This window comes from Hesperophylax consimilis, chromosome 31 (genome assembly GCF_061612785.1).
Source record: "Hesperophylax consimilis isolate HC1 chromosome 31, BYU_Hcon_1.0, whole genome shotgun sequence".
NCBI classification, from domain to species: Eukaryota; Metazoa; Arthropoda; class Insecta; order Trichoptera; family Limnephilidae; genus Hesperophylax; species Hesperophylax consimilis.
In genome coordinates this window covers 4,511,445-4,531,095 of record NC_142866.1, presented here as the reverse complement: position 1 = coordinate 4,531,095, position 19,651 = coordinate 4,511,445, and the positions used below count along the sequence as shown (strand labels likewise).

The following is a 19,651-nucleotide window of genomic DNA, read 5'->3' as shown; positions in this document are numbered from 1 at the left end:
ATTAACAAAAAATATTGCTCACCAAATCGCACTCCATTAAATTAAAATTCATTACTATAATTTAAAACAACAATATTGTGTAGACTTGAGAATTAATCTTTATTTGCCTCATTTATGACCTTTAATTTTTATTTATTATTAATTAAGAATTTTCATTTTATTTATTACATGTGAATAAAAAATTAAAATAAAATATATGTAAACCGAAAGTGTTTTCTATGGATCGTATTCGTACGGCAATCTGTTGACATACTTCAAGGCAGTTTTAAGATTATATAAAGGTACCGGTCGCATTTTTACTTATTTTCTATCGTAGGTACTGAACAATAATAAAAATCTGCTGAAATGATCGATATCAAATGAAACGTCAAAACAATATCTACGATGGATGTGACTTGCGCATGTATTCTATTATGTCAAATGTATAAAATATCCGGGAACAGATAAAAGGAAGTCTAAATAAAATGCGGTCCGTATAAAATCTGTCTGTGGCAGGACACTAGTTTCTATATAAAATTCTAAGTTATGCATTTGAGGGCCCAGAATTGTTTGTATTGATAAGCTTTCGGATTCCACTATGTAATTATTATTATTATTTATTGGATAATTTGTATAGCGCCGCTTTTGTGATATATCACCTCAGGGGCGCTTTACAGTTGATGCAGGTATTACAAAAATATAAATATTACAAAAATAGAGGAAGTTAAGTTATGTAAAATGAAGTATAGTAACAGGTGACACGAAGATAGAAGATGGAGACTCTGCAGCAAGAATCCTAGGTGGTGAAGAAACTGGGCCAGCTGCTGCAGCGAAAGAGTCCACCGCGTCCACCAACAGTGCCAGCACGAGGTTCGTCATCCGTCCAGGTATATGTCTGCTGCTAATAAAGCACTGACACACTATCCTCTCACAGATACCAGACCTTGGCAGCACCGCTGTGACGTTCTACGAAGATAGAAGATGGAGACTCTGCAGCAAGAATCCTAGGTGGTGAAGGAACTGGACCAGCTGCTTCAGCAAGAGAGTCCACCGCGTCCAACAACAGTGCCAGCACGAGGTTCGTCATCCGTCCAGGTATATGTCTGCTGCTAATAAAGCACTGACACACTATCCTCTCACAGATACCAGACCTTGGCAGCACCGCTGTGACGTTCTACGAAGATAGAAGATGGAGACTCTGCAGCAAGAATCCTAGGTGGTGAAGGAACTGGACCAGCTGCTGCAGCGAAAGAGTCCACCGCGTCCACCAACAGTGCCAGCACGAGGTTCGTCATCCGTCCAGGTATATGTCTGCTGCTAATAAAGCACTGACACACTATCCTCTCACAGATACCAGACCTTGGCAGCACCGCTGTGACGTTCTACGAAGATAGAAGATGGAGACTCTGCAGCAAGAATCCTAGGTGGTGAAGAAACTGGGCCAGCTGCTGCAGCGAAAGAGTCCACCGCGTCCACCAACAGTGCCAGCACGAGGTTCGTCATCCGTCCAGGTATATGTCTGCTGCTAATAAAGCACTGACACACTATCCTCTCACAGATACCAGACCTTGGCAGCACCGCTGTGACGCTCTACGAAGATAGAAGATGGAGACTCTGCAGCAAGAATCCTAGGTGGTGAAGGAACTGGACCAGCTGCTGCAGCAAGAGAGTCCACCGCGTCCAACAACAGCGTCCAGGTATGTATCTGCTGCTAATAATAAAGCGCTGACACCTCACATAGATAAGAGACCCGGCAGCACCGCTGTGACTTTCGGCAAGTCCATCATTTATCTCCATGTAATCCTGTTCCTGGTAATTGTTGAAGTGGTACATTCTGCCCGCAATAATACTAGAAGTCATGATTTATTTCAGTGCAGAAATTCTGTTACTAACTACTATACGTATTCCTCATTGCCCAGAATACTTATGGAGGGAAATAATTATACCGAGTCAGTGGACATCTTTCTGATTACTTAACAAATACAAAAGATTGTTACTGAGGCAGTTTAGTTAGATATTATATATATTTACAGTATTAATATAATATTTTTACTCTTCTTATGTAAAAGCCCGTAAATAAAAAAATAAATAATTTAAGTTGTTTACCATACTTTCCATAATAATAATAATAATTGGATGATTTGGGTAGCGCCGCTTTTGTGCTAAATCGCCTCAAATATTCAGATTGCCATTCCATAGCTTCTTACAAGCATGTTTCCACCCAATTGAGGATGCCGTAGAAAAATTTGACCTGCAGTAATTTTTCACTCCCTTCGATCTCGTCACTTATCCAGGTTGAGATGCCATAGCGATGCCATAGGCTTTGAGATTATTAGGAAAATGGGACTAATGAGTGGTATTCGCAACACAAATTCGTGGTTAAAAACAAAAAATTGTTTTATTAAAGAATATTATAACGTTTTTCATATTATAATATTAGCACTTTTGTAAAAAAGTCATCAGTAACTATGAGATATTGGCACATTTTGATGAAAAAATCGGTGGCTTAGATCAGTTTTTCGAGTCACAAAACACACACGACATTTGCTGTTTGCGGGGGAAGCAACTTAATGCTTTTGAACGAGCGGTGTTTGCGGACGGCGCGTGTATCGTACCGCGACAACCCGAACCATACCCGAACACTGCTCGCGTCTTTTGACTTGTATAAACAAACGAACAGCGCTCGCCAGATTTTTTATTGTTTTTATTTTTTACTATAGTTAGTCTTGTTTTATTTTTTTGAATATGGTTAAGCATGTTTACGAGAGATGGGAAGCCTGACAGAGATATTGAAAGAAGAGTAAATGCAGGTAACTCCATGAATGGAGGACTGAACGCATTTGGCGTTGACAAAAAATTGTCCAAAGAAGCGAAGTGAGCAGTCCGCAATGGAGTGCTGGTACCTACCCTGATGTTTGGAAGCGAGGCATGGAACTGGCAAAGAAAGGATGAAAGTAGATTGAATGCTGTTGAAATGAGATCCCTGAGGTGTATGTGTGGTAAAACCATGTACGATCGTGTGAGGAATGTGGAGATCCGCAAAGAGTGCAAGGATGATGTAAGCGTAATGAGTAAGATCAAGAAAGGGACGCTTAGATGGTTTGGGCATGTAGAGCGAATGAGCGAAGAAAGGAGTGTAAGGAGAATATATGATGCAAATTTGACCGGTCAGTGGTTGAGTGGGCATAGCGCTTGGGTCTCACCCGAGCGTCGCGTGTTCGATTCCTCGGCTGGCTAAGTCCTCCATCACAACACAAGCAACATTTTCGGCTTTCTGTGGTGGTAGTAGGAGATTTTCAAACATTGTTGGGTTATTCGTAACCTGGGTATGTTTGTCTTTCTTTAAAAAAAAAAAAAAAATGTGAATGGTAGCAGAAGTCGCAGTGGACTTACATTTACATTTTCTTTGAATGGCTCTCCTTTTCATAAGCGGTGCTACATTTTTTGTCCGATTAGATATGAGCCAAACATCGCCTGGCGCGAGTAAGCTTTTGGCGCCCCTGTAATTGCTGTATCGATATTCGGATTATTTGTATTTTTAAATTATTTTGTAATAAAATAATCTCAAGGGCGAGGTGTTAGGACTGTTCGGTGCTGGGTATTATCAGCGCATTGACAATTCGGCGCCCGGAGCGGACTGCTCCAGTGGTCAATCGAACGGCCCATGTAGGGCAGGCCCCGGATAGATGTCGTAAATTGAGTAGGTAATACACTAATGGCGAATATAAGAAAAATAATAATTGGGTAAAAAAATTAAAATTTGAGAGAAAATAAGTATGTAAAAGCGAAGATACAACTAGTTCGTGATAATATGCGGTATTCGCTATTTTATGTATTTTTATATACCCTTTTTGATATCCTTGGGTAATTAGCAACACATTAAAAAAAGACATATTTAATTATTATTTGTACTTTCTATCTATTTTTTCCAGCTTCTTATAATCCGGGCTTCTTCAAGACCCGCACTAATAAATCCCTTTTTACGCTGCCCAACTGGGTGGCAACGTAGCTCCTCTGTATTTACACTATACAGACAGGGGCACTTTTGTAGGGGTAACATAAAAAATAAACTTTTAAAGCTCGAATATCTCAAAATCACGATTATGTGTCATAGCACTAATCGTGATTTATGACGAGGTCTTGCATGAACCCCGAAACTTTTGATAAGGTTTACTGTTTTCCTATAGATTTAAAGCTTTCAAAATGTGCCCCCAAACAAAGTGTACCCATAGGTATTTTGGCCTCAAATCTATATTTAAGTTTTGTGTGAAAAATGTACCGCTGCCGTTTTTTTTTGCATTAAAAATATTCAAAATAGATCCCCCTTCAAGGACCCCTTGTTCATGTTTGCTGACTGCCTTTTGAGTCTGACCAACTGTTATCATGAATATTTTTAAAACAGGATATTTTGACGTTTTGTCACAGGTACTTTTTTGATTATTCTACAGGATGTCCGGGGGTAAAGTGCGCTAACTTCGGGAGTTGATTCTACATGATGGTAGAAGTAACAAAGATGAATAACTGTTTAGAAATTCCAATATTCATTTTACCAGACAAACAATTTTCACAAACAAACTTTTTTTTACCTTAAACTACCTTTAGACGTTGGAATTTAGAAAAAAATAATTATCTTTTTACTTGTACTTTCGTGTAGAATCACCCCCCGAAGTTAGCGCACTTTACCTCAGGACACCTGACTTTTTGAACACCCTGTACAAAATTTTACATTTTGAATTTTGTACAGGGTGTTCCAAAAGTCAACGGTATCCTTTGGAGGGCTGATACGCCAAGTCACGACAGACCAGAATATCATAATATGACTTTAGTAAAATTATGTTTATTTCGAGGTATTATACCTGAATTTAGTGAAAGTCGACAAATTAGATCAGTTTTTCGAGTGCCACAGCAACAAAATTCCATATTCTAATTTTTACTGCGCAACCAGCAGTGGTGCATAATTCATGGATAAGCCGAGACGCAAGTGTTTGAAATATCCTTGTTTTCTCTGATCGATTGTTGTTCAAAACTACGCAATACCAATAAACAACAAAGGAAGAATGAAACAGAACCTATACATCGAGAAAATTATGACATGCTATTATGGATATGGTGGGGTGGGATATGGACATCAGTGTTGCCAACATGATTTTAAAAATAAAGCCACTTGAAAGGGAGCTAAAAAAGAGCTAATCTTGAAAGTATGGTATAGCCAATGGCTGTTTTACATGACACATTTTTCAATCCAATTTGTCTAATCGGGTTCAAAAAAGGGACATGTTCTATTCTGGTAGCTGGTATTACCGATTTTCTTACATTTTAAGATGTTGGACATTATTTGACGTCTGCCACCTGTAACTGTTTTACCTAACTATATTACGAAAAAATGTTACATAATACTCAGTTTTATTTTGAATTTGATTTATTATATATTTAAACTATCAATAAAAAGTTTACATATTAACTACAATATGTATTTATTACTGTTTGTTAGTGTGAATTACCTATTAGATTTTGTAAATTTCGCATGTATGTTTGATGATTTGATATTTTGTTTTGAGGAAATAATACACGAGAACTTTACATAAGTTAACTGATAGAATAAAGAATATCTACGAGTTAACTTGATATTGTAACATACTTTTTAAATAATGAATAGAAACAGGGTGACTGATTTATTTATGGAAACAGGGTTGAGAGCTGTTGTTTTGGTATCTGCGCTGCTGTGTTTTAGTAGTTCCACCCATAGACATATGAATATTAGTAGACCTGCCCTAAGTGATTAAAAGCGTATTATCCCCACTCCCATACCGGTTCCATTGGAGCCGGCTGTGCTCGCGTATGGCCTCAAGTGAAATTTGAAAACGTGACGTCATCATTCTTGTGCGAACTATGGTCGAGGCATCATCGGTTCATTTTACGAAATAACACGGCAAAATGTTGACTTGTACAATGAAAACTTGTAAAAAATAGATGTGAAAAAGAGAATAAACCCAATTGTCGTATTACATTCCATATATAAGCATTATTTTACTTTATTTTAAGCATATTCACATCGTATAATATGAATCAGTTGTTACTATCACATCGAGAAACGTCTGGACGCGAAACACAAAGCTGGTTGGTTGCTGGGAAGTAAATTATGAACATTTATAAAAGTGTCTTAACTAAATACTTAAACGAAATATTCGACTCTGAAAATAGAACCGAATTTTTTTGCCGAATTTGGACTTCGCAAATTTGTTCATAACGTGGCGAGTAATTTGCGCTCCCATGTAAAAATGTCTATTCATTCAAAAGCAGATTTTACTTTTAAGAAGTAAATGGTGATATTATAATGCGAGATGCCTATTTACTGTCAGATTGATTTATTGACGAATCACAGTCAGCTTCACCCCCTTCGTTCTTCAACAGTTGATTTTACCCCTCGCCATCATCTTCTCGTCTATTAATTCCTATGTTTGTGAGTTCCACATCATTATTATACGAATATCGTACCGATCAAGATACGATGGATCAGGTAGACAATTTGTACTTATAAAAATCATTATGACAAAGGTTTGAAGACGAACTTGTAGACCATAAACAAACCATTCTCATGGTGTAGACAAAAACATCGATTGGGTAATGACCATCTCGCAAATGACAGTGAAAGATGATTTCATGGTTGTGATCTATGGTTATGTTCAAGGTGCTGCCATTTTTTGACTATTTAGTACCGTCTCAAAATATTATTTCTTATCTAATAGCAACTGTTTGTATGAAATCGCAAGTATGAAAATAATGATTGTGTAAAGCGAAAAATGTTCGTGTGGGTCCCAATTTGGGGATCGTTATGAAAAAAAAGTATGGTGTAAAGCAGTCATAAGTAGAGACCGAAAATTGAACATCCTTGAGGGGAGGAGGGTGGCGGCTAGTGTTATTCTGAGGTATGAAAACAAGAATTCAACACAAAAATAACCGTTTCCCAAAGAAATAACTGTTAAATTGTCATTTGTCGTTGAAGAGTTTTGTACAAAAAATCAGCTAGATTATTTGAAAAAAACGATCTAGGTATTATGAAGCGAAACCAGTTTTTTGGAGCGCTGACAGCCTCAATTTAGAGCTAAATCTAGCTCTAAAACAGCTGAGTTGGCAACACTGATGGACATACCTGTCATATGAAACGGGTTACCAGTTACCAGCGAGTGCGCATGCGCCGCAACTTGCTGCGGATATTTGAAAATGACCCGAAAATCCTATGAAATGATGTTCATATGGATTATTTTGGTTCGCAACGATCCTGAATGGTATTTTTTTCCGTAGGGTGAATAGAGATGTGGGAGAACAAGGTGGGATAGAGTTAATTAGAGATGGGTTGTCACTGCGGTTGATAAGGAGCGTTATATTCATTTGTAGTTCTATTAAGACACAAAAGGTAGGAACAAAAACTTATTAAGTTAAAATACAATAATCAATAATTGACGAAGATAATGCAAGTACTCACAATAAAAATATAAAACAGACAGATATAGAATATAAAATGGAAACGGTGGTAAATGGGACACGAACCCACGCCCTTTAGTCCTAGTTGCGATGTTACTTTTTGTTGGTGTTTGTCATTTTAATATTATCATTTATACGTGTATAATTCCAGTCATCACCTATGGATGCGAAACTTGGGCACTCACCAAACGCCACAGAGAAAAGTTGGAACGCTGCCAGAGAGCCATGGAGAGAAGTTTGACAGGAATAAGAAAACAGGACAGAGTGAGATGTAGCAAAATAAGGGAGATAACTAATGTTGCCGATATAGTTACCCAAATAGACCACCAAAAATGGAGATGGACAGGTCATATGATCCGAGACCCACAAGAGAAATGGTGTAAAAATGTCACTGACTGGTATCCCAGAGATGGCAAGAGAAGTAGAGGACGTCAACACATGAGATGGGAAGACGACCTAAAACTCACGGCTGGACATCAATGGAGAAGAGTAGCGCGTGACAGGTCCCAATGGAAATTGTTAGAGGAGGCCTATGCCAAGAGGCAAACTGAGCTTCGGGATATATTATAACAAACAAAATATTTCTAATATTAATGTACCTAACAGAAGTTCAGAATAAAAGGCTTATTATTATTATTATTATTATAGTTGTTGATATTATTTTCGTCAATGTTTAATTACAATGAGGTTTGTAAGCCTCAATAAGCTATCTATAATAAATTGGATTCAACAAACATGTATTTTCAAATGCGAAACAATTGAAAGGTTAATTATAGTTAATCTTAAGTCAGAAACATAATAATGTTCTTAAATTTTTAAATTAAAGTTTCATAAATCTGTTTGGATATTCTACGAAATATTCTAGTTTAATGTTACGCAACAGTCTTTGATCTATACTCAGCAATGGGGGAATTTCAAAAAGAGTTCAAGGCACTTCCCTTTCCCGATCCAGGGACTCTAAGGTCTACGGAGTAGCTTTGTCTGCAGAGTCCTCGTGTTTGCATTAGATATACTGTACATCCTGGTCTTTGACTTATCTCCGAAGGGCGGAGACCAATATATTCGTGGGAAACGGTGATACGAAGGTAACATTGACCCGTCGGAAGCACTAGTTGGTAGTTAGAGGCCTGGGCATGGCCTGGGTGGCCACTTTGACTGATCCCCGAAGGGTGAATAATAAATTGCGGTGCGAGGGATGGCTAGAGAAATTCCAAAAAAGGAACCGGTTCTTCAAAAACTTCAAATATTTTATTCAGTTTTTAATTTTGATAAATATAGAAATTCCTAAAATAACCGGTTCCTCAGAGAAATAATATGAACGGTTCCAGTGACAGCGAAAAACCGATTTCATGTAACTGGAACAAGAATATCGACCATCTCAGGGGCATTTAACTAAGCTTTGGCCTTGAAACTCATTTGAAACCGCCACGCCCACCTCAAAATTCTTATAGAAAACGAATAATATGGCTAAAAGCTCAGATCTCATTGGTGAGAACAGAACGATTGGTTTGATCTCTCGCTCTCTACCATAATGACTCGTGTAACAGAAAGAGATGACGGAATTTTGCCGTTTATCAGTTTCAAATCATTCAAACAAAATGAGAGTGGTTTATTTATACACGCGGGTTGTCATTTTCTGCCGAAATACTATCATTTCCGTCGAAAATATTGCGTGTTAAAGTTGTTCGTGATAAAAATACAATATAAGCCAGTATAGTGTTAGCGAGTTACAAACATATTATATTCAACCTACCTACGTAAGTTCAAGTTTAAAGTGAATTAACAGTTTTAGGTTATTCGTTCGGTTTTTTGAACAATGCTTCATACTTGACATATGTCTTCCTCCACAACGTATAAATGTTATTTATTATATCGATAAACTTATTCATGTTATTGATTAGTGTTATCCTGTATTATCTTATTGTTTTGGTGAAATTAAAGATTTTTAAACATATGTAACCATGAGTTCATGAGGCTGAAAAATGTCGGAATTTTTCGTCGTACTGTCGGACAATCATGTTTTGGAAATTTTCTTCAGTGTTTTTGCAAATTTCTTGTCATTTTGGGTTACTTCTTCTCAGATTAACAAGTTTCATCTTAAGGAAATGCACTGTAAAAGTTTATTTTCTTAGTCAGATGAACCTTGCCCTTGGAAAACATTTCGACATTTTTCTGCTTCAAGGAGATTTTTATTTTTATAATAGTTTTTTTGGGCTAGTGAATGAATAGAGTAGGCTGAGAGCAATTATGTTGTCTATGGTCGCATCTTTTTTTAAATGGCCTTGAGTTTCCTCTACCTTGTCTACTGCTCTGCTCCGCACGGTAGGTACTGCTTGTATATCTGTGGTTAAGTACTGTATAATTCTGTTGGATACAAAAAGCCGGAAGATATCGATCTAGAGAGTGGTATATTTATGGACCATCTCTAGTGAAAGGGTCGTGATAGGAGGAGACAGGGTGAGAGAGAATGGTTTGTTTATGGGTTTATTTATGGGGTGAGGGTGGAGGGTGGTTCCACTCGGTTCGGTTCATCTATGGTTGCCCACAGCCCACTTCACTTTTTACCCATTTTTACCTGTGTTGATCTGACTGGAATATAGAAATACTATGGCATTCACGGATCGCAGTCATCAAAAACACAAAGTATGTACCTACCAATTTCACTGATTTACCACATGTCTTTTTTAACAACCCATTTCTCCATCTTATTTTAAAATAATAATTTTACACCTTGTGAATAATTTATGGGAGTAATAATTTTAATAATAAATAGCAAGTTTCTTTTGCTTTTCTAAATTACAAAATAATGGTATTTAGATCATCCCCATATTTAACTTACTTTTATCATGTTTGCTATTTTTGGTATCTACTCATATGATCATTCAAAAAACGCTATAGTTAAAAATGACTATTTATGTGAATCTAGTACTTGCGATTACCAGAAGGTAGTTGGACATATTACTTCAATGATTTTCTTACACTGAGTTTTTTTCGTAGATAAGTGATTCAACCATCAGGTGCGCTGCATCTCCTAAGAACTAAACGCAACTGTTCAGAACGGGTTCTTGTCGGGGACAAGATGGGTGTGGTAAATACTACCAACGTTCGCTTGAAGAAGATGTTTGCAATGGCTGTAGCAATAAGCGTTATTATATTACTTGTTGTTTGGAATTCGTCATTAAATAACATGCAGAGGTATGTGTAGTCAGCTTTTATTTAAACTGAAATGCGTATTATTATTGACCCACGGTCATTCCCTAAACATCCAAATACAGCCACAATATCCATTCAAGTCATGTTATAAATTATAACATAATAACTGTATTTCAAAATATGATCAGAACAAGTTTTAATAATAAATCTGATTTGTGATTATTTACGGTCAAAAGTATTATCGTGGTAAATTTTTGTATAATTATGCTGTTTTGCGTTTCCTCTTTCTTTAGTCAACGTTTCGGACAGTGTTACAGTGTCCGTAAACAGGGCATATGTGTGATTGTAGTGAATTGTGTGTTTATGTTTGTAGAAGTGATATTGTGTTGCAAGCGTTAATCCTCTTATGTGGTTTTCTGCATTTAGTTTTGATCTAGCCATCTAATAACTGATACCAAAAACCAATTGCAAGTATATGTGGTCTATGATAAAACGAAATTACATGTGTACAACGGGTATGTTTTATCATGTACCTTTGCTAAGTATTTGCACTTTATATTTGTGAGACAAGATTTTTAAAATTGAATTTTTGAACACAATGAATGAAGCTTTTAAAATGTAAATAACCAATATTTTTTCGATCCTTTAACCATGCACTGCTGATGGGTCTCTGGAGAACACGCAAGCATTCTAATATTATCCTTGTGAAAATAATTTGTTTTACGATTTAGACCTCAATTCTTCAAAAAGTGTATGAATAACACAATCAGCATCATTCTGTTGTATTCTTTGACCTTTGACACAGAAACCTCAAAAAAATTATAAATGTTTACTTTATGCTCTACGTTTGTTTTCTATTTATTATTACATAATTAGAATCAGTACACTAGACACAAACCTAGTAGGAGTGCGAATCTGATAGCGGTAAAATTATTTATTTCCATTTCTTATTACATAATTAGAATTAGTACACTAGACACAAACCTCTAGGATTGCGAATCCGGTGGCGGTAAAATTATTTATTTCCATTTCTTATTACATAATTAGAATTAGTACACTAGACACAAACCTCTAGGATTGCGAATCCGGTGGCGGTAAAATTATTTATTTCCATTTCTTATTACATAATTAGAATTAGTACACTAGACACAAACCACTAGGATTGCGAATCCGTTGGCGATAAAATTATTTATATTTTTTTTGCTGTTTGATGTACCCACCTATTATTACTTATGAATATGCTGTTTTTAATCCAAGAATGTTATAAAACTTTAGGACTTTGTTTTGCGAATTTAACCCCATTTTGTGATCACATACCTATTGATATTGTATTGCGAAAATCTGTTGCCATATAATGTTTCTTGAAATTTTCTTTACAGATATTAAATTTATTAATCTTTACAGATATTACAGTAAACATGAAGACAACAACTTGCCGATCACACAACTGTGCTCAATAAATATGGAGGATTTGCGTCCAAACATTGATAAAGATCCTTCTCTAAATTTGATCCTATTTATTACACCAACATACCCCTGACCCGAACAGTCTCCAGAGCTTATCAGGCTGGGTCAGACTTTGATGAATGTTCCAAGAATTCATTGGATAGTCGCAGATGACAGAAAATCATGCAATGATGCAGTGGAGGCAATATTGAGGTCAGTTCAAGGAGTGTGTACAGAAATAATAAAACTATTATATTGGCTGTCAAATAAGAAATTATATGACTGTCTAAAGCAGTGCTCCGCAACCGGTGTGCCGTGGCACACTGGTGTGCCGTGAGCCGGACACAGGTGTGCCGCGGTCAAATTCAATGTATTTGACATTTTACAATATTTCATTATGTATTTAATACACAATGACAAAATATTTTTCATTGTCTGCAGATACTGTTAAAAGACGTATTCACAATATATTAGAAACACTGGTTAGAAAACTGCTATTGGCTGAAAAATTTGCGCTTCAGATCAACGAAACAACCGATATTAAAAATAAAGCACAGTTGATAGCTATTGTACTTTTCGTTGACGAGGACTTTATTAAAGAACATTATTTATTTTGTAACCAGGTTCCAGAGCGAACTACCGGTGAAGAATTTTTTCAAGTAACCGATGATTTCTTCAAAATATATAATATTAAATGGAGCAATTCCATTGCCGTTTGCACGGATGGCGCTGGGGCAATGACGGGTAGTAAAAAGGGTTTTGTCTTTTATGTAAAACAAAAAAATCCAGCGTTACAATTTACACACTGCTGCATACATCGAGAAGTATTGATGGTCAAAAATTTACCTGAGGAACTTTTGAACACGATGAGCTTCGTTATGAGGTGTGTGAGTTTCGATTAAATCAAAATATGCCCAAACTATATCAGTACCTCGATGATAATTACTGGATAGCCAAACTTGCATATATGGCTGATATATTCGAGCATTTGAATAAACTTAATAACGAACTTTGGCAGAAAGTGTTGCAAAAAGGATGATTGGAAATGTACCAAAGGATCAACCATAGTACAATTAAAAACAAACAATTAACTGTGGATCTGGCTCAACAACATTTAAGTATGCTTCAGCAGAAATTTGGTCGATATTTTTATTCCATACGGAACAATACGATTGGATTCGAAATCTTTTTGCAACCAATACAATAAATTCTACGGAAGCAATGCTTCTGCAAATTAGAGTGGAATTTACAGATTTAAATAATGACATGACATTAAAACTTCACTTCTCCTAAGATCAATTAGATGTTTTCCGGATTTACGTTAAAAAAGAATATCCTCACATTTCCATCAAAGCATTCTTAACACTACTTCCATTTTCAACGACAATATTTATGTGAGCAAAGTTTTTCAATGCTTGTATTAATTAAAAATGATAAGCGGTCATGCTTAAAAGGTCTTGACCAAGAATTTCGGGTTGCGCTGTCAAAAATCGAGCCGAATATAAAACTTTTGTGTTCATTGAAACAAGCGCAGGTTAATTTAACAATTAATCGCTCATTAATTTATTATTATTTTATAATAATTATTAAGATTGCGTAAAAATAAATATGTTATAGTTGTATGTATAGTTTTCAAATAAAAAAAAAGAAATTATTGTAAAATTTATGTATCAATTTTATATGTATATATTTTAGCTTTTGGTGTGCCGCGTAATTCTAGGAAGAAATTTGGTGTGTCGTAGGTGAGAAAAGGTTGCGGAGCACTGGTCTAAAGCAATGCAATACAATGCCAGTTGTTGGCTAATGGACATCAGATGTGTCACTATATTGTTTATGTTGAAAGTTATCTTCACAATAATAATAAATTAGTTAAAGATGTACTTCATTCACTTCATTGACTGCAAGTATTTTTTTTTATGGTTTTTCAGACGAACGGGAGTTCCATTCACTCACATGGCAAGTCCAATGCCCGAGCACTACCGCAGATTGGCCACTCCCCCACGAGGAGTCGCCAACCGGCGTGCCGCCCTGAGTTGGATCCATGACAATGTAAAGAGTGGCGTGGTCTATTTTGGCGATGATGACAATACATTCGATTTACGGTTATTCCGTGAAATAAGGACCACCAATAAAATTTCAATGTTCCCTGTAGGACTTATTGGTGAATACGGCGTTTCTTCACCCGTCGTTCACAATGGAAAAGTGCGTATAGTGATGTAAACCATAATTTTAGATAAAAGCCACTAACATTCCTTCATTGTCGATCACAGAGAGCATGATCCAACATTGTAAGATGTTGATTTGAGCACTAGAATTAATAGAGTTTTTACATTCCCAGGTTATTGGATTCTTCGATTCTTGGCCGGCCAAACGCATTTGGCCAGTGGACATGGCCGGGTTTGCTATAAACCTGCAATACCTTAAGCAGAATGCTTCCATGCCCTATAAGGCAGGTTTTGAAGAGGACCGGTTCTTAAGGAACAACAACATAACTCTAGAAGACATAGAGCCCAAAGCCAACAACTGTACTGAAATACTGGTTTGGCACACTCAGACTCGACGGAAGAATGTCGCCAAGCTGCTGATGAACATCAAGTCCATGGAAAGCAACCTGCTGCACTCCAACTTGGCGCTACTCATTCGGGAGGTCACCCACCACGGGATGGGAGTCCTGACATCGTCCAAGGGGGCAACTCCGCATATTACTAAAGATGGTCAAACCAAATCACTGTGATTTCATAATTTTAAAATAACCGCCTGATAAATAATGTTAATGCCTAGTTACCTACCCTAAGGGTTTAATATTTAATAATAGGACTTCCACAACATATTATATTATTAATCAATATCACATTATGATAGTAATAATGTTTACATTGTTAGTTGGTAACCCTATACACTTAACTAATTGCATTTTAAAGTTAATTTTTTTTACATAATATTGTTAAGTAGGTATCTTGTCTTTTGAACTATGTTCTGCAATAATAATCATTTCTATATATTGTTAGGTGCTATATACTAAAGCTTTTTTCCACTAACTACCAAATCTTTATTCATCTTATTTTTTTATTATTTATTAATCATAAGTTACATAGTCTCACCAATGCTTAGTAATACACGGTGGCAGTTTTCTGTAAAGTGCGTTTGTGCTGTAAAAATATAAGGAAATAAGACAAACTTTTATTATAATTTTACCAAAGTTTAAACAGTACCTACGCCGTTTAAATTCCTTGCTAAAAAAATCCACCCGTCCAACTGATACTCATATTGCTCAAGAGTCCAAAATAAATCCCAAATCCCATAGGTATGTTATGAATTTCTGCACCTTTGGAATCTTCCGTCATATTTTTTGGAATTTCATAATTTTAACTCCCTCCAAACACGACGTTTAATTTTTGATCAAATCTTATTGTTTAAAATCCTAAATAATGGTCTGGACTCACCAGAACTTACCAATTTAATAAATCTTCATATTCCGTCTAGATCAACCCGACAATCTAATTTATTTTAATTACCCTCGTATAGAACAAACATTCGAAAAAATTCCCCAATTCCTCTTATATGTGCACAATATAATAAAAAAATTTACAGCATTGACATTTTTGGTAATAACCTAAAGAAATATCGATATGAAGTAATGCGTACGATCGATTATTAATATGAGAGCATGGAATGTATCAGGAGCATCTCCTATCCTCTTCCTATTTTCCTCTTCCTCTCCCCTTCCTTTAACACCAAATTAATTTTAAGATATTAAAACTTCATTTCCAATGAACTTTAGCATAAGAAACTTCTGTGGCTTGACTTCAGTTAACTTTTATATTTATATCTATCATTTTATATTATGTAAAAGCTGTTTGTTTCTTACAGAATAAATAAATATTTCTTAGGTTCAAAGAAAACATACTAGTTGCGCTAGAGCGGTAGACTTGCAAACCTTGAAAATCTACTAGCAGCCTGAGTGCGCTGCAGCTATGTGATTTGTTAACACCAAATTTGTACGGAACAGCATTTTGCAAGAATCAACAGATTTTTTCTGAGATTATCGTGTTTTAAAATATGTTAATTGCTGAAGGCGTTACTTTTTTTATTTTAAAAGTGAACAGTTTCTTGTGTAAATTGTCAATTTCGTGTTTAATAATATTTTTTGTAACCTATGACATTAAATTGTGATTTTCGTGTTTAAAAATATTTTTAGTTAACTATGATGTTGTATTATTTAGCCACAGACATTTAAATGAATCTTGTTGTGGTCGCTAATCTCTGGTGCAGTGATGAGATGGCATTCCTTTAGATCTAGGGAAATATGTATACATTATGGGAAAGATCAATGTATGATTTTTTTAAAACTCATAATGAGGCAGGCAGTCAACCGCCACTGGTAATACATGTATTTTTATAACAACAAAAACTTATTTCTTATATAAATCTATGATTGTTCTTTATTTGATTAATTTCAAGTAGAAACCACTATATAGTTGCTTGGCAAGATAAATAAGTAATTTTAACATAACGTAATCTTATGGTTTTTCTAGTTGTCCTTGTACAGAATATTTATGTTTATTTATTTATGTATGTATCTCATAATTATTATTTATTAACATATCTTTCGATTCTGTCTCATTGTATTTTTTGTATGTAGTCTTAGAAAGAAACATTAATTTAAAAAAAGAAACATCTGTTTTGGTAACAAATGCAAAGAAGCCACCAACGAAAATAACCAGATGTATTCCAAAAATGTAAAAGTGACGGCAAATAGAATTATGCATGTTCTTAAGATTGGAGGAATAGAAGTTGTAGATAAAAGAAACTGACCTGATTCTAATAATAATAAGTCTGACAAATAGACGGCCTAAGACTAGATCATTTTACAAGAAAGTAAATGCTTATTTGTTTAGATGAAAATGGTCAACTTCTTAAATCCAAAATGGTAATTTTACATCATAACACACTACTGAAAAATGACATCTATGACTGACAAACAAGTAAGTATGCACCATAACTTACAAGAACTCCGAACAGATAACAAAGTCAAATGTTGAATGTCATATTATTAGGATGCACTCTGAGCTCTCGGACAGTTCCACGACAAATCCACACATCTTTGAAAAGTTATTTATATAAAGTCATTAAACGTTAGAGGCATAGACTAAATACATCAATGGTTAGAGGGCTATTCAGCGCCATCGCACTTCAAAATTTGCGGTCCTCGGGTGTGCTGTGTACTGCAGTTGGTGCGTGTCTTGATAACTTTATTTATTGTTTATCCTGTTAAAATAAATACACCCTAAAGTGAATCGAAATTTTTTACCATATCGGATGTTAGTTCTATTGCGGACGATAATAATAATAATAATAATTGGATAATTTGTAGAGCGCCGTTTTTGTGAAAAATCACCTCAAGGGCGCTGTACAATTTGTTTCCTAGGATCTACATTTGTTATTTAGACCAATTGTGCCAACACGAGGTTCGTCATCCGTTCAGGTATGTGTCTGCTGCTAATATAGCGCTGACATGTGTCTGCTGCTAATAAAGAGCGCTGACACAATATCCTCACATAGATAACAGACCTTGGCAGCACCGCTGTGCAAAATCACCTCATCCTAGTCTATTTTAGTTTCTCTAGTCACTTCCTAGCCATTCATGCCACTTAGTGTATCCTCTCGACCCTTTTAGACTCTTTCCTGGCTCCAATACCTAAATAAAATCCAGCAAAAAAATTACAATTCTTTCTATTGTCGTGATCCGACGATTTCACACCTCTGTCTCAGACCTTTAGGGCTCGCTTATCGCAGGCTATCATAAGCAAAATCTTGAACCAAAGTCAAAGTGAAGTGTATGTGTGTCATCTGTAACAAAATACATAAACAAAAACGTATCAAATGACAGCAACACTTTGTTCGACAAAAGCTTTTACAACAGTTTTATCGTAAATCTTTTTTAAAAAGTTCTTACAAATATATCTGACAATTTTTTTAAATTACTGAATATAGATGCGCTCCTTCTTCCAATGCAAAACCAACAGCCTATTTCAATTTAGTTTTCATCTCATTACCATGTAATTGTGTAGTTTTTTTAATTATAAATATAAAACATCATTCTTTACATGTTTAATTGCATAAAGAATCATTCAAATATTACTTAATTTACTTTTATTTATTCAAATATTTGATTTTATCAATTTTATTGGTGCAAGTTCATCCATGTCTTCCTTCCAGTCATTAATTACAAAATTTAGAACTTTCTTTGCATTATTTATTGTTACTAAATCTGTGTTGTTAATCGCAGAGGATAATATTATTTTCATTTGCGTATCATCAACGAATAAACAATTCCACCCAAATGCCAAAAATCTAATTGTGCACGATAGACAAAAAAACATTTGAGGAGTATCAACTAAGCAACATAGTCTAAAATTCACTTATTTATGAAATTCGATAGAGAAGCAAATTCTGCCTTTGTCTGTATAGTTGGTTCATAATACCCCCCACACTCCCGCCACAACACTTTAGTGCACATAAAACCGTGTTGTAGTGGGAGTATTGGAGATAGGCAGAATTTCATTAAAAAAAAACCAATGTAGTTTGTCTGGTATTGCTTATTTGCCGCTATATGCGATATATTTATTTGTGGTATTTTACAGGTACATATTTATCTATGTCCTAACACAATCCTTATATATTTTTTATTTTACTGTACACCAATCACATATTTTCTTAATTTAAGTTTGTTTACATTTTCTACTAATGTTATTTCTTCTGGTAATTCGCCAATATCTTCATTGTACATCGTCTTTAGACTCTGTTTTGACTGGGTTTTTTTTTTTCAGAAGGGGGGTCTTATTTAATTTCTTTTCCTCGTTTCAGCTGTGTGTTTGTTCTGCAGGTTTTCAATTTTTCTTAAAAATTCAAATGATGTATGGCCATTAATTATTTTGTAGATTGAAAATAACGTATTTACAAGACATTTACGTATATCTATTTTTCTACAGTATAATTCTCATGTAGAGGTACTATAACGAAATATAGGCTAAATTTGTTTCTCTATCGAATTACAAATAAAATGATTTTCAGTCTCTTTGGCGGTATTGTTTCATCGTCAACGATATATATTTCTTGGTCGAATTTATGAATATTTTTTTTTTGCAGTCTTTGTTATCACTATGAGTTTAATCTGATATTTCACTATAGATTTTCAAAATTCTCTGATTACATTTTATTATAGGTTTTCAGCGCGTAACCCACTAAAATTTTGAGCTCAGATAATTACATTTAATGTTGCTTCAAGAAAATTGTTGTATGAAAAATTTTTGAATTCACATTTTAATACATTTTTTTTGGTTTATCTATCTGCTTCTATTTGATAAAACGTGTTAAAAAAAATTAATCATTTACCTCTTTCGATTTTTTAAACTTAATTTGAGATTTTTAATGGGTTAAATTATATTCACAATTTTTGAGTCTGAACACATTCGCAAATTTCTTCTTCCCATCTTGATATTCTTAAGTTATTTCATTGTTTAATTATGTATTATTGATTACATCTTGATATTCTTCAGTTATTTTATTGTATCGTTATGTATATTATAAG

The 19,651-nt window shown here is 35.0% G+C and overlaps 1 protein-coding gene across 1 annotated transcript; it reads left to right on the top strand.

The window, feature by feature from the left end:
• The first annotated feature begins 12,062 nt into the window (after window positions 1-12,062).
• On the top strand, window positions 12,063-19,438 carry GlcAT-S (Glucuronyltransferase S). Its single transcript, XM_089649918.1, has 3 exons — window positions 12,063-12,273; window positions 13,989-14,262; window positions 14,399-19,438. Exons 1-3 carry the CDS (start codon window positions 12,197-12,199, stop codon window positions 14,792-14,794), a joined length of 747 nt encoding a protein of 248 aa, XP_089506044.1. The 5' UTR covers window positions 12,063-12,196; the 3' UTR covers window positions 14,795-19,438.
• Window positions 19,439-19,651: the final 213 nt, after the last annotated feature.

Bases quoted from the DNA above. Each gene is read 5' to 3' on its own strand.
- GlcAT-S (XM_089649918.1), top strand. From the start codon at position 12,197: ATGAATGTTCCAAGAATTCATTGGATAGTCGCAGATGACAGAAAATCA. The intron at 12,274-13,988 runs GTCAGTTCAAGG...ATGGTTTTTCAG, and splicing joins GCAGTGGAGGCAATATTGAG to ACGAACGGGAGTTCCATTCA. The intron at 14,263-14,398 runs GTGCGTATAGTG...TTACATTCCCAG, and splicing joins CCGTCGTTCACAATGGAAAA to GTTATTGGATTCTTCGATTC.